At 40.2% G+C, this 15,790-nt stretch overlaps 1 protein-coding gene across 2 annotated transcripts in view; it reads right to left on the reverse strand.

The window, feature by feature from the left end:
- Positions 1–15,790, reverse strand: part of PRKG1 (protein kinase cGMP-dependent 1) — a 1,325,949-nt gene that overhangs the window by 5,481 nt on the left and 1,304,678 nt on the right. For both annotated transcript variants that reach the window (XM_075534995.1, XM_075534994.1), the window contains exons 13-17: positions 7,460–7,601; positions 5,986–6,149; positions 3,217–3,339; positions 3,081–3,143; positions 1,329–1,395 (exon numbers count right to left, since the gene is read on the reverse strand). In XM_075534995.1, coding sequence (XP_075391110.1) covers positions 1,329–1,395; positions 3,081–3,143; positions 3,217–3,339; positions 5,986–6,149; positions 7,460–7,601 — 559 coding nt within the window. The remainder of the gene's footprint in view (positions 1–1,328; positions 1,396–3,080; positions 3,144–3,216; positions 3,340–5,985; positions 6,150–7,459; positions 7,602–15,790) is intronic.

The raw sequence follows: 15,790 nt of genomic DNA on the forward strand, positions 1-15,790 counted from the left end.
GAGACCGATGAAGGAATGAACCAGAGCCCAGGAATGTTTTAAAGTAATATGAAGGAAAGGGAGGAGGGACTGTGAGAAGGGATTGAACCTCCTGTTTCCCTGTTCAGCTATGTCTGACGAAGTAAAACAAGGACGAAGATGAATTTGTAAAATGTGGGTGTACTATAATAACAGGAAATAGATTAATTATGGATCAGCACCCTGTTAGAAACTTAATACAGATCCTAGAAAATAAAGGCTGCCTGTGTATTACATAGCAACCAAACCTCTTGACCAGTCAAAATAAAAAAACAAAATTCTGGCTCAACGCTGGCCACACACTGTGCTGCCTGAATGGGCTCTCCAGTGTCCGGAACAAACCCCGCAGCCTGCAGCCGGTTCCGGGAAGGGGTCGATACACTTCTTCCCAGTCTCTTGTTCCAGGACTTCAGCCAGCAATTATTCTTATTCTGGTTGTGGATTCGGTACACCCACATCTTACATATTTGGCTCTGTGATGATTTCCCTAAGTTTGCCATGGCTGAACTGGTTCAAACTGGTTTAGAGGTAGAAGTTTCCAAGAGTTGATAACCGTTGAAACTGGTGACTGAAATACATCTTCCACTGAGGCTTGTACATGTTTAACCTCTTATATAACCTTCATTCCTCACTTCATGATAGGATTAGGTTCTAATGTAAAAATTAGCATTATGCGAACATGGACTGTGACCATCATATCAGATCACAACGTAGAAAATAGCTACATCACTACCCAATTGTGAAATTGATTCATTACTTATCAGTCTAGTTGATGTATTATCTGAAGAGTCAGCATTATTCTCAATTTACCTCTCAGCCTCCCCCACCACCAAATGTACACCATTAATCACAAAATAGTGGTATGCTAGCCAAAATCATTGGTTAATAGCTTTTTAAAAAATTACAAGGAGATTTTCAAACATGTCATGGGCAAATGGAATGAAAAGATAACGGAATTTTCCATGAGCTTTTTAAATCCCCCCCTCATGTTATCGTAAATGTGCGGGGTCAGATCATGAGATAGTTGATAAGTAGCAGGTGTATAAAAATGAACGTGTATTCAAAAATAAAAGCAGTGTGTAACTAAAATGAATAATTAGCAAAGAGAAAGGTAAAATGCATATAGAGCAACTGTTCCTACTTTATTTATTTTCAAACTTGGATTTCAGCCTGTATCACTGTTTGAATGTTGCCCATTTCTAGTTCATTTCATCTGATCATAGAATGAGCTTTAACATTACATTGTCTTTGACAACAGAGCCAGGCCAATAAAGCGTGCCATTCAATTATAAACTGCAAGGTCTACTTACACTTGGTATTATGGGAGGTGTCAAGGTGCCTTTTCGTAAGCCTTCCCAATTAAAGCCCTCAAACCATCTAGGAAAAGCAATGAAAAGAAACACAAGAGCAAAAATGAAAACACGAAGACAGTTAGAGACATTTCACCTTAGCTAACACCGTCTCATCTCACTGCAACACATAAATGCATATGAACAATGGAAAGCAGTTAACAAACATTTTCAATATGACAAACATATTTTCTATTTAATTACAGATTTTTCCAGTTAACTTATATGATGATAGGTCCTTTTCCGAAAGTTGAACTGTCAAGATTTATAATACCAATTAGGAAGAATTCTCTTTTATTCTAGTAGTTCTGGTCAAATACCTGCATGACCCTCTTCTTACACTATCATTATGATTTAATAAATGCTATAAATATTTTTGCCCCTGTTATTTTACGGAGGTCTAATCAGGCATGAGAGGAAATTACTGTTCTGTCTTTACCACAAAGTCAGAGAATTGTCTCCCATTTCTATTGGTGTGTACATATCTAATCAAATATCCAATCTTTCTTCATTTTGTAAGTAAATGAAGACTTATCGTACATGAATTTTCATTGAAAATAAAAGCATATGCTACTATGAGTTATAGCTTGTTTTAATTTGAAGGGCTGGCAAGTGCTCTGACTACATCCTTAGGAGGACTTTCAACCTTTTAGATATTCTTAGTTATTACAGTAAATGGGTCCCTTTGATGGAAATGTGGATTTGCTGTGAGTGTTGCACAGAGGGATGAATAGAGAAAAAGGAATTTGAACTTGGCTTAGCTTTGGAAAACTCAGTCAACATATATAAGGTCTAATACCGGAGGTGCTACTAATGTTTTAAATGTACTTTTTATTTTCATTACATTATCTAAACTAGGAAATGGCAGGAAATTGTTTTGGCTTTATTTTAGGAAACATGACATAATAAGGTGGAAGGGTTTTTTTGTTTGTTTTATTTTAAATATTTTCGTCAGCACAGAATTCCAGAAAAAAAGACAAGCAGACACATTTCCTCCTTCTGCTGTTGCTATTGTGAGCTGCCAGGGAAGTCGAGAAGAAACAATGTTATGTGGTGGGAATTGAGAAGAGTTGAATTTAGTGAATTTGGTGCCCGGCAGGGGCAGGTAGATCTAACTCAGTTTCCAGAGAAGAAACTAGGAAAGGCCTTTTAAACATGGCTGATTTGTCTCGAAGCCGAGGATGTTTCCAGTGGCCCCAGTGTTAGGTGCTAACCCAAAGGTTAGCTTCTTAGAATCTACTGACCCAACCAATGCACAGGGGAAAAGATCTGGAGATTTGCTTCCATAACAAACAAACAAACAAACAAACAAACAAAAACAAGCCAAAAACCAAATTCCCTGTCTGTGAGTCAACATAGACTCACAGTGCCCCCTACAGGGCAGGGTGGAATGAGCCCTGTGAGCTTCTGCAACTGTTTGCTGGAGTAGAAAGCCCCTTCAGTGGATTGGCTGGTGGTTCAAACTGCTGACCTTGGAATTAGCAGCCCAACACTTAACAACTGGGCCACCACACTAGAACCAGATAGAGCAGTTTTACTTTGCCACATGGGCTCTTTACAGAGTAGAATTGACTCTGGGGTACCTAAGGACAATAGGCTATCCCATCAGTTCCAGCATCACTAACTTAGACTTTTCAAACAACAGGCTGGAGAAATGCTTGTCAGCTTTGGTGAACGCTCCCAAACGTAAACTTCAAAGGAAAGAACACTTACTTGTGCTTTTGAATGTCTTTCACGCCATTTTTCAAGTTCCCTAATCTTTCTGATGGATTGTCCCTGGAAATAAAATAATAGGTAAGGAACCTTCTCTTTATGATCTTTTCAAACGTGATGTCGTGGAAATGCTTACCTGCATAGTTTTTTAATTAAGTTAGCAGCATTTTTGGCAATCTTCTTTGGAAATTCTATCATATCAATCCCCCTCAATATGATGTTATAGGTTTTCATAGGATCTGGGCCTGAGAAAGGTGGGCTGCAAGAATCAGAAACAGGAAAAGAGGTTTAATTTTTATTTTCTAAGTAAAACATCTTCATTAGAAATGCCACCAAAAGGCTTGAAGGTAAACAAGCGGCCATCTAGCTCAGAAACAACAAAGCCCAAATGGAAGAAGCACACCAGTCTCATGAGGGGTCGAAGGGATCAGGTATGAGGCATCATCAGAACAAAAAAATTTTACCATAGTGAATGAAGGGGGAAGTGCAGAGTGGAGACCCAAAGCCCATTTGTAGGCCACTAGACATCCCCTTACAGAAGAGTCTCGGGGGAGAGATGAACCAGTCAGGGTGCAATGTAGCAATGATGAAACATACACCTTTCCTCTAGTTTCTAAGTGCTTTGCCCGCCCCCCGCCCCCCACCACTATCATGATGTCAATTCTACCATACAAATCTGGCTAGACCAGAGGAGGAACTGGAAATGCAGGGAATCCAGGGTGGATGATCCCTTTAGGACCAGAGGTGTGAGTGGCGATACCAGGAAGGTGGAGGGAGGGTGGGTTGGAGAGGGTGAGCCGATTGCAAGGATCTACATGTGGCCTCTTCCCTGGGGGACGGACAGCAAAGGAATGGGTGAGGGGAGATGTTGGACAGGGCAGGATATAACAAAATAATAATTTATAAATTGTCAAGGGTTCATGAGGAAGGGGGGAGTGGGGAGGGAGGGGAAAAATGAGGAGCTTAGGTGGATAGCAGATGTTTTGAGAATGATGAGGGCAATGATGTACAAATGTGCTTTACACAATTGATAAATGTATGGATTGTGATAAAATTTGTATGAGCCCCTAATAAAGTGATTGTTCAAAAGAAATGCTACACATGACAGGAATTCCTAGGTGGAAGAAGATTGGACTAATGGCTAACCTTCCTAGCAAAACCGTGAAATGGGTCAAGTTTGTTGGTTGTGCCCATCAACTCCCTTTAGTGTTGCTGGCAAGCCTTCTGCTTTCTCATTGCCTTTCGTCATTCAAGATGCTCCTTCCTGCCACTCAGGTTCTCAGGTCATTTCCCACACATAACCACTCACTGAACCACATTGAGAATGGAGTCTGAAATGCTTACAATGGGCTTCAGGACATATATTTTATGACCCACACCCTCATTCGCTGATGTAGCCTCTGAAAACCCAAGCACTGTGGCACTTCTGAGTGTTATTGATGTTGGCTTGAAAATTCATGGCAACACCCCATGTTCTACAACACTTGGGTCACACAGCCTGGAGTGCTGCTTCCATGTGGACTGCATTGATGCCTCACCTAGAAGGTTCTTTGTTTGAAGACAAGTCTTTAAGCTGCCAGGCACTCTCCTTTTGGCTAACTGGACACCAACTGGTTTCTTCACCACATTTTCCTATAGTCCCCATACTGTCGGTGATCTCTTTAAGAGGGTGAGCCTCCAGCAGGGCCAGGTCAGAAGAACTATTTTTTTTTTCAGTTTGGGGCTACAAATAAGTGTGATTCCAAACCCACTCACATATCTCTATCATTTTTATATGTCTCTGGTTTATTTTAGAGATATCATTATTGTTTTACAATACAGAACATCGTAAATCATCCTCCTGGGGAATAAGGTATGTCATTAATTTAGTCATGGTGTGGAATTTAAAGTATTGTTGAGAAAAGGAAATTCATACAAGTGTAGACTGATTTCTGACCACAATATTTGAATTGTTGTCTTATACAGCTTAAATTCTTATGTGAATGGATACTATTTATACAAACAATGCGAGTTGATAGTGCAAATTTTTCAAAATCATTCATTAACAAAGGCAGAACCATGGTGACAAGGTTAATAAATATCATAAGAAAGCAAAGAGGGCATTACATAGGAAATATAAGCTTGTCCCAGACCCCTAGTCATCGGACAGCCTCAGAGCAAGGGGTCCAATGACCGCCAATTCCACAGCCATGGGATAGCATTCATCCGTTTCTTCTATCACTGGGGCAGTTCAGCCTTCAGTTAAAGGAAGAATGTCTGTTCCTTAAATCTGACAGGTGAGTTTGAGGCACCATCAACTTTTTTTAATTAAAAAAATAACAATACCACATACACTGAGAAAAACAAAACAAACAAAAATGCTCACTTTCCTCAAGTCAATTCTTTAGGTACCAGCAAATTGACTTTGACTCATAGCGACCTCAGGTGACAGAGTAGAATTGTCCCATAGAATGTTCTAGGTTGCCATCTTTATGGGGGTGCTATGGACTAAGCACTGGACTGCTTACCACAAAGTAGGCCATTCAAATTGAGACAGGCTAAGGGCAGTGAATAAAATGGATGCAGAAATGTCTTCTAGTTTAAGCTAAGACCCTTATGTGTGGCTTGCTTCATTTCTTGATAAATGGCTAGGATCAAATACATCATATCTTGATACACATATATTTTATAAATAAATATAAAAATAATTATCAGTAATGATAACCAAAGTTGATAATGAATATATTGCCTTAATCTGGTCCATTTGAGACTTCATTTTATGAATTGCTAGTTATTTTCAGAGGAAAAACATAAAGTAGGTACTGAGATGTGATGAAATGCACTTTAAAATCATGTGATCAGACTGAAAACGGCACAAGTTGGCTGCTGGTCTATTGCTATCGACAGTCCCCATCGATGCCCATACCTGCCGGTCAGAAGTTCATACATGAGGATTCCCAGGGACCAGTAGTCAGCTGAAATGTCATGACCTTTGTTCAGGATGATCTCTGGGGCTACATACTCTGGAGTTCCACAAAAGGTCCATGTTTTCTTTCCAAATCCAATTTTCTTTGCAAAGCCGAAATCAACCTTAGAAAGAAAGAAAAACAAATTACATCTAGTCGCTCAGCACTAAGCTTCAAGCAATAAGCTACTTTGCTGGAATGCACCGAGGATAATTTTTTTCAAAGATGATATAAGCTATTATAGTGTGATCTTCTAAAAGGCGTCATCACCCTTGCAATCAGACAAAGAGCCTCTGATCCAGCTCAGTGTCCCGTGGAAAGCCACACACTGCGGGTGTGATGTACTGCGCTGCATTAAACAGACATCAAACCCCTCTTCCCAGAAGACTGCATTTTTCCTGCTTTCCAGCCAACAGAGGTGGGGTGCAAACCACCAGATTTTAGAACTTCTTCTCATTAAAATCTTTAATGATCAGGGGGACCTTCTTAATATCTTTCTTAGAATATATCAGAAGACTTCAAAAAATGACTGAGAAATTCTATTATCTTTCTCTTCCATTTTCCACAACCTCTTTGAAGCTCCTCAGACAACATTTCTGTGGACTGAATGCAGTTAGCCCTTGATTAATATTAAATATTTGAAGATCCAGTTGACCGTTGAAGGAGCTGAATAACAAACTTTGGGACCACAGGTTCTTCCCTTACTGGACATTCAAAGAGATAAATCAAAGCATGTCCTTTACTTTCTCGAATCCTTTTAAGAGGGAGATTCAAATCCAGAAAAATCTGAAAGAAGCTTATTTAGAATATAAGCAATTAAATACAGTTGAATTGATTTCTCTGAAAGCCATCTAATAATTAACAACCCAAGTGTTTAAAAGTTAAATATAGATACTGACAGATTTCAAATGCCCCAAAAAGTTGAACATTTTTTTCTAAAATAAGAGGACTTCCTTTCCGTGGTAACTCTCTAGAGCCCTTAGCAAATTTGCTACAGGGTCTAGGTAACCCTGTCTGAAAAGCCCACTGGAATTCCTGTAAACTAAACATATTAAATGCATTTATGGTCTTCGTGGTACACCTACTTGTTCATTTGCATGGCCGACGGCTGACCAGAGAGAGCCCTTTTATGAAGCTCTTCCTGTAGGCTCGGAACACACGCCAGCAGTGTAACCCTGTTCAAGCATGCTCCCAGTGGCGATTAGTAATTCAAACAAAACTCACTTCATTTCTCATGATCGTCACATATTTTGAAAAGTAATTGGTTGAAAAGAGTCATACTACAGCCATTTTCTTTTTTTTTTTAAGAAAAAAGCTAATGTTGGGAAGGAAACGTGACTATGGAATGCTAGCAAAATGAAGACAGCTCCCCAAACCAACATTTTAACCCCGCCCACCCCCACGGGCAGAATCCATGTATGGCAGAGCACTCACCAGTTTAGCATAACCTCGGTGATCCAGGATGAGGTTCTCTGGCTTGAGGTCCCTGTAAATGATTCCTTTGGAATGCAGGTAGGCAAACGCTTCCACCACACAAGCTGTGTAAAACCGGGTTGTAGAATCTTCGAATGAGCCTCTGAGGCAGAAAACGAAAGGGAAAGTATATGAGAAATCACTTTAGCTCAAAGGATTTTTGTTTTCTCATTCAATCCTCTCTTGGTGTCACACAATTTGAAACCAGAGCCCAATGTCCCACCGGTCATATGTCGTGTGATCGGCACCGCAGTGGAATTTCAAAGACATTCCATAAGCAACAAAGGACAGTGTCTGCCCTTGTGAGTGGGACAGTGAAGTTCTAATCACCTGAAAGGAGTGATGAGCACAACTAGACACACTTATTTTTTTTAAACTTTTTATTGTGACTTAAGTGGAACCTGACCGAGCAAGTCAGTTTTTCATGTAACAAAGTACACACATTTGTTTCAGACAACAACTGCAATGCACACCGAGTGACCCTTCCACTTCTCCTAGCAGTGTTCCCTGTTTCCATTTGTCCTTCTTTGCTGCCTTCTCAGCTCTGTTTGGGGGCAAATGTTGCCCTTCTGATCTCTATGGCTGGTGACTTTAAAGCGTGCCTTCCTGCCTGATATTGCTGCTCCCGTTCTAGGCCTGTCATATTTTCACTTGGCTGACATTGATGCAGGAAGTTATTTCAGTCATACACTTACAGAAGGTAAAGCCTCAGAGTTCTGCCAGTCTACATGAGAAAAATCATCTGTTTTATCTACTTAAAGGCTTCCTCTCACTAGCTGACTAGCAATCTGAAAAGCACAGAGTAACAGCAGTGGAAAATAGAGACAATGAATACGTTTTAGGCCTTGTCTACCAGCGTATGTCTTTTAAAGCACAATGATATTTAATCATACTAACTTTTAGAGTGCTTATTTTTACTCTTTTTAAATAATGTAGATATGTTTCCTGAGACTGTGACTAAAATTAGTGCTTTCAAAGAACTAATTTGGAAATAAGTTATGCTGACCCTCCTGTTTATTCTACTACAAAAAGCCAATCAAAACTCCTAGAGATAAGCAGTCAAGAAATCAAATGATGTATTGTGTAAATACACAAGTGAAGATTGTGTAAATTTACACTGTGTAAATGTGTTACACAAGAGCTCTTTAAAAAGCTAAAGAACAAAGTGTTAAACAGCAAAGCTCTAAGGACGAAGGTCCCTTTTATTAAGAGAAAAAAGAAGGAGGATCCTCAGATCATTAGAAAAAGAAATCCAGTCATGAGGGTCTGTGCGGTAACTTGATCATGCTGTTCAGCATGTCAGCGTGGATTCTGAAGTTGTAGGACAGAAATCTCACCCTCTAACGAATTCCTTTGGAAGAAACACTGTATGTATTTTTCTTAACTACTAAATATAATTTGATTTTTTAATTATAATTTGGGAACATTGGTGTGAACATATAAGGTGGCTGCACTATTATATGAGAGCCGAGCACACAGCTCGTTGTTGCTAGTGTGAGTTAGTGCTAGTGCGACAGGAGGTAGCCCTGGGATTGATCTCACGATGACACTTCTTCAGTAGTATTCATTTCTGTGTCAAGATTAATGAGTAAAGCCTAATTGGGCAACGGGATATGGCTGGATTTTGGTTTAACAAAATTTAGCAGTGAATCTAAGGCTTAGACAACTATTATACAGGTCAATTAAAAATGTGTATATATATATATATATATAATGATGTCCTCATTACCAATGTTCCCTGATTTACCACAGAGGTAATTAGTTCTTCTCCCAAAGAATACTTTTCTTCTGAAATATAATTCAGTAAGATATGATGAGATACTAAAGACAAAAGTCAAATCATAACTAAGATCCTAGCATTTCCATTCAAAAATGCTTTGGGACAATTGTAAGAACCAGAGAACATGTCTTGGAGAAGCACTGCATCCACCTGAGGAAGGGCAGCATGTACTGTAGCCTGGAAGCGTTCTCTGCTGGGAGTGTTGGGAACCCCACTCAAGCCACATATAACCCTGTGTGTTGAGAAAAGAGGTGAAAGAAAGGACCTTGAAGGACCCCTCTACTTTGCCCTTAATTAAGACGTGTATGATTGTCTATCTCTCAATTGGAGAGATAATTTACTTTAAATAGTAAGCATTCTTGTATATATAATTAACATACAACTTTAATTACATTGAGTCCTGTATATAATTGTAATTCCTCCTCAATGACAAGCTGTTAAGGGAAAGCAATTCAAGACAAGATAAAAGAAAACTAGCAAAACAGTGCCTGAAGTAGAACCTTGTCTTGTTTTTCCAACGTATCTGGTTTTAATTAGCCAAGTGATTACTCCCATGTGGCAAAACGACCTAACTGTGATTTGAATGGTTTTTTTTTTTAAGCCCCCAAATTCTTGATTATTGTTAGAAGAAGTAGTGGTTTCTCTAGTTGAGGCTCTGGACAATATTTCTTTCTGCTCCATAACCTTTACTTATTAGTGGCCTCAAATGAACAAACACACGTGATATTAGTGTTGGCAAGGAATATTGAAGACACCAGACTGCCAGAAGAAGAGGCATGCCTGTCTTAGAAGAAGTACAGCCAAAATGCTTCTTAGCAGTGAAGCTAGCAAAATCTCATCCCACACACTTTAGACATAGTATTAGGAGAAGTCAGCTCCTGGACAAGGGCATCATGCTTGGTGAAGTCGAGCGTCGGCAGAAAAGAGGAAGCCACGAGACAGCAGCTGCAGCAATGGGTTCAACCACAACAAGCAGGGTAAGGCTGGCTCAGGGCAGGGGCCGTGTTTTGTTCTACTATAGACGGGGTCTTAATGAAGGGCAACTTACTGGAAGGCACCCAAGACAAACAACCCCAACAGTGTTCTCATGAGAGTACCCATTTATGTGAAGGATACAGCTCACATGACATCTCAGCTGAATGGCATATTTATACTGGGAGTCACTTGGTCATTAGCAGGAAGATGAGAAAAACCCTAATGGGGATTCAGATCCTCTGCAGGGAGATCAGGAATGGCATGGAGGCAGTGGCTGGTTCCTTCTGGCTTCACCCTGAGGAAGGATAATCCAACTCCACATCTGTCCAAGGATGATTCCCTTGAAAGAGACGTCAGGCATGCTACCCGCATTCCCGCCTTCTTTCTGATACCAACCGTCCCGCCTGTGGCACTCTTTTCTCTCCGGGGCTTGATAATCCTTTGCGGCACTCACACAGAACCCACTGGCAATGCTGATCATTACGTAGGGTTTAGTAGGGCAGTGAACACGTTACAAACCAGGATCAGATATGTTCAGATTACAGTTCTTTTGTCTATAGTGCCTCCTCTCAGCTATGCTCGCAGGCACACTTTTGACTACTTCTTGGCTTCTCCTTGGCCCCATGGACAAACCTTACAGAGCTCGAACAAGTGTTACAAAGATTCTTTAGCACTTATAAATGCCCAAAGGACACCCACTCTGCATCCAGCCTCCAGGCTGGAGGCGCACAGTTTTATTCATCCAGTGGGCTAAGAAGATGCTTGCTGATGATGCTGCCTTTCCATGTTGGGGTCTTTGAGGCTAACAGACATACTCTATATACTTGAGTATCAGCCGACCCGAATATCAGCCGAGGCACCTAATTTTACCACAAAAACTGCATTAAAAATGTGCTGAAATACTCAGCATATACGGTACTTTGCTAGTGGCTCTTCTTTCTTGATTGTCAAAGTCTTCCTTCCTGATTCTGAGGTGCCTCATTCGATGGCCCATGAAATGACAAACAGACTAGTCCTTTCGTATGAGCTTCAGACACCTAATTTGCATGCTTCCATGAAGTCATTTGGAAGACGCTACAGAAACTATGGCTAAAGGAGCCATGCCATGAAATTCATCTGTGCCACAGGGAGCAAGAGATTAGGAATATGGATTCTAGAGCAAAAATCTCAGGATCATATCTAGCTGCATTTACTCTTTGACCTTAATGAGGGAGGGGGTAAAAAAGAGGACCTGATGCAAAGGGCTTAAGTGGAGAGCAAATGCTTTGAGAATGATTGGGGCAGGAAATGTGCGGATGTGTTTTATACAATTGATGTATGTATATGTATGGATTGTGATAAGAGTTGTATGAGCCCCTAATAAAATGTAAAAAAAGGAAAAAAAAAAAAAGAAAATGATTAGGGCAAAGAATGTACAGATGTGCTTTATACAATTGATGTATGTATATGTATAGATTGTGATAAGAGTTGTATGAGCCCCTAATAAAATGTTTTAAAAAAAAAAAGAAAGAAATCTAACACACCTGGCTGGGTATAGTGTTCTCATGTGGAAAACAGAATTGATAATAATGATCATATCATAGGTTATGAGGATTCGAGACCTTAATCAGGTATTAAACCACGGAGCTGGCAATCCATGAACAGTAGCCTTTGTACTTCTACACCCAAGACTCTTCTTTTGCCAGCATGCCACAATGTTGTCGCTGTGTGCCCTCTAGTCAATCTCCATCCAGAGGGACCCTATAGCACAGAGTAGCACACCCCCCATAGGGTTTCACATGCTGTCATCTTTACGGGGCCACAGCGTTAGGCCTTCTCTCACGGAGCTGCTACTGAGTTCAAACTGATCTCTGGGCCATCACTGAGTCTTCAACCACGTCACAACAAGGACACTTGTGTTTTCATCAAGGTAAATTAAATCGAGGAGCTTTGGGCAAGTCTGAAGCCTTTGTGAGGTGGGGGTGGCAAGTTGGCAACACTAATTATCACCGTTACAGAAGTGTTTGCTGCTTCTCACTGCCAAGGTTAACTGTGTGTCAGCTCTAAAGAGTCCTGCTAATCTCGATTCTTTCCACTTTCCCTGTGCTTCTCACAAATACTGCACAGGCAAAAACGACCCTTTTGTCATCTGCCAGTCATCATGTAGTGAACAGAGCAAGGATTATATATGTTGGGGTCTTTGGTTTGGGAGAGTTCTGTTTGTTTGGGGGTTTCTCTGCTCCGGAACCCTTTTGGAATGTAGAAGGGTCCAGGGAGCTGCTTTACCAGTCCTTCACTAGCTCTTTATAACATGGAATCTAAATGTGTAACTGCTTTTTAAAATGGAATAAAAAACCCTTCTATCACATAACACTGTTTCCGTGTTATGTGAGAAATCAATACAATAGATGCACACAGACTATTTCCTTGAAGATGCATTACTTTATCACTTAACAGTTCATGTGGGTAATTTGTGGATTTGAAAATCTACCATCTGGCAAAGTAGTCACACCGTGGAGCATCAGACTAGCTCAAAATGAAAAATTACCACAAGAATCGGAAAGGACAACCTAACTGATCTAAATCAGAAATGAAAGCTTGTTTGATCAACAGTTTAAAGAGTTGTTGAAAGAAAGAAATCACTTGCCCTATACAGCTTTTTGAAATAATAAATTATGCCCTGACAGCTGTGTCATTTCGATTAAAACAAGTGAGAGAGTTCTTATGCATGCAGTGGTAGTAAGTGGTTGTGCTTGTTGGATGGCAGCAGATAACAATTTGATAGAAAGAAGCCGAGGGCTAGGTCTACTTACTGATAGTCTCAAATTAAAATTCAATCAGAGCATTTCATAGACTTGTGGAAAAAAAAACCCTAAATACCGAAATGACAGATAGTAGCAAAAAGCAACACTTCTGATCCAAAAGTAGAAGAATTCTCTCTACTGAAGAGTAAGCACAGCCACCAGTGAGTGTCTGCATCTACAGCTATAACGCCCTCTGAGGGGTTACTGCCAATTGTTACGTTTGAAAGGCAAACTTATTCTGCAGTGAGGCTCCTTTCCTATGGCATTTCCAGTATATGCCATCCAAGATCCATAAAACAGCTGATATAAAGGAAAATGGATGTGGAACGCCACGCACTATTTTTCAAGTGCATCCAAGAAGAGAAATGACAAGGAGGTGAGTTGCGTGTGATTTGAAAACTATGGCGTCTGAGGTTATTTGACTTCAGTGGTAGAAAACATTCATATCTGCTTCAAATAATTGTAACAGTGTCAATGTTAAATTGAACTAGGTAGCTGCTGCTGTTTGGTGTCGTTGAGTTGACTCCCTCTTAGGCTAATCTGTGTACAGCAGAGCAAACACTGCCCATTTCTGTGCCGGCCTCACACTCTTTGTTATGTTTGAGCTCATGGTTGCATCCGCTGTATTAATCCTTCTGATTAAGGGTCTTGCTATGTCTTGATGAATTTCCAGTTTATATGATGTCGTTCTCCAGACCCTGGTCTCTCCTTGTAACGTAATGTAACGTAACGTGACGTGACGTAACGTGACGTAACGTAACGTAACAGCAACATAACATGTGCAGAAGATGCCATTTTGCTTATAAGGAACATTCATGCTGTGCTTCCAAAATGCACTTGCTCTTCCTGGTAGTACATAGTATATTCAATATATTTCACCAACACAAGAATCCAAAGTCATCAATTCCTTACTCATTGTCCAGCTTATTTACATGCATGTGAGACAATTGATGATACCATGTCTCTTAATCCTCAAAGCAAAATCTTTACTGTTAACACTTTAAAGAGGTTTTTTTGGTAGCAAATTTGCTCAATGGGCTGTTTGGATTTCTTGACTGCTGCCTCTAGAGGCACTGATTGTGAATCCAAGTAAAATGAGATCCTTGACAACTTTATTTTTTCCGGTTGCTTTGTGGTTTTTTTCTCTTTTTTTTGTTGAGGTGCAATCCATACTGAGGGCTAGAGTCTTTGACCTTCATCAGTAAGCGCTTCAAGTCATCTTTACTTTCAGCAAGTAAGGTGGGTCTGTCTGCGAATTGCAGATTGTTCATGAATCTTCCTCCACTCCTGACCTCACACAGTCTAATTCCGTGATGATTTGTTCAGCATGCAGTTGAGTAAGTGTGGTGAAAGAGCATCGCACCGACAACACCTTTCCTGATTTTAAGCCACAGAGCTTCCCACTGTTCTGTTCTGTTCTAACAATGGCGTCTTGGTATATACACAGTTCTTTATGAGCTCAGTGAAGCCTTCTGAAATTCACATTCTTTGTACTGTTATCCATAATAGCCTATGCTCCACATATTTATTAGATTATATATAGATTTAGCACAAATACTGATACATTTGAATACCTATTATATAAAAACTATACAGCTAAAGAGAATACTTATCAAATTAATCACTCATATTTATAAAAATGTGGGAACTGCAGTTTTAGTTCTTTTGGAAAATGGTGGATAAATATAATTTGTAAGAGTCCACACCAAACAAAGGAGTCATGGTAGTGTGTGGTTAAGTGCCCAGCTGCAAACTGAAAGACTGGTAGTTCAAACCCTCCAACCTCTGCGAGTGAAAGACCTGGCAATTTGCTTCCATAAAAATGTACAACCCTGGTCCCCTGACGGGGCAGTTCTACTCTCTCCTATAGGGCTGCTAGGAATCAAAATTAACTCGATAGCAATGGGAATCATGGGTATTCCAAATAATGAATAGGAAGACAGAAAAGCCGTATACCAGAAGATAGAAACAAGACAGCCGGTAAAGAAAAACACAAAGAAAAGTACTAACAACTAATTATTTCAGTGTTAATGTTCATGTCTCTAAGATCTACAGTATTTAATAATCCTCAAATCCTTCTTGTGGATGGATGGTGTCATTTAATTCTTACGTCTTGCCAGCAAATAAAGAACAACTCTGCATTTCTCTCCGTGCTGATGACAAATATAAATACCGAGTGAGAAGTTGGAAATGGTCATCTCATCCATGAATGAATGAGAGAGGATGTCTGGGTTGCTACCAGAGACTTCCTGGGCCAAATCCCTGAAGGTCAGAGGTATTACTGCGTCAGTGAGGAATATAAAGTCGCACAAACCTTCCCTTAAATCACCTGAAATACACTTCCTTTGTGCTTTCGGAATGGCTTCTTCCTCTTTGTTTCTCTCCTCAGACACAAGAAGTTGAAACCTAAAGGAACCAGCAGGGTTTGTTTGGATTGTTTCAGAGTTCCATGTACACGGTAGCTGAGACCATGGCCCCTCTTCCTCCCGGCATTGTTCTTTCTTTCTAAGAATTCAGCTTGAAGCTGTGCCCCGCACATGTGGACAGAGAGAAAGCTCATCAGTGGTGATTTTCGTTGGAACCTCAATCTCCAAAGCCATACTTATCTCCCAGTAATATCTTGACCAGAAAAAAATAGTGCAAAAGATAAAAGGTGTGAAAGCAATAAAAGTAAATGCATTTTAAAAAAACAAACAGCTGGCAGGGGATGATGATCCGGAGGAAATTTTATAGACAAGAACTTCATTGTTCTTT

This window comes from Tenrec ecaudatus, chromosome 16 (genome assembly GCF_050624435.1).
Source record: "Tenrec ecaudatus isolate mTenEca1 chromosome 16, mTenEca1.hap1, whole genome shotgun sequence".
Lineage (NCBI taxonomy): Eukaryota > Metazoa > Chordata > Mammalia > Afrosoricida > Tenrecidae > Tenrec > Tenrec ecaudatus.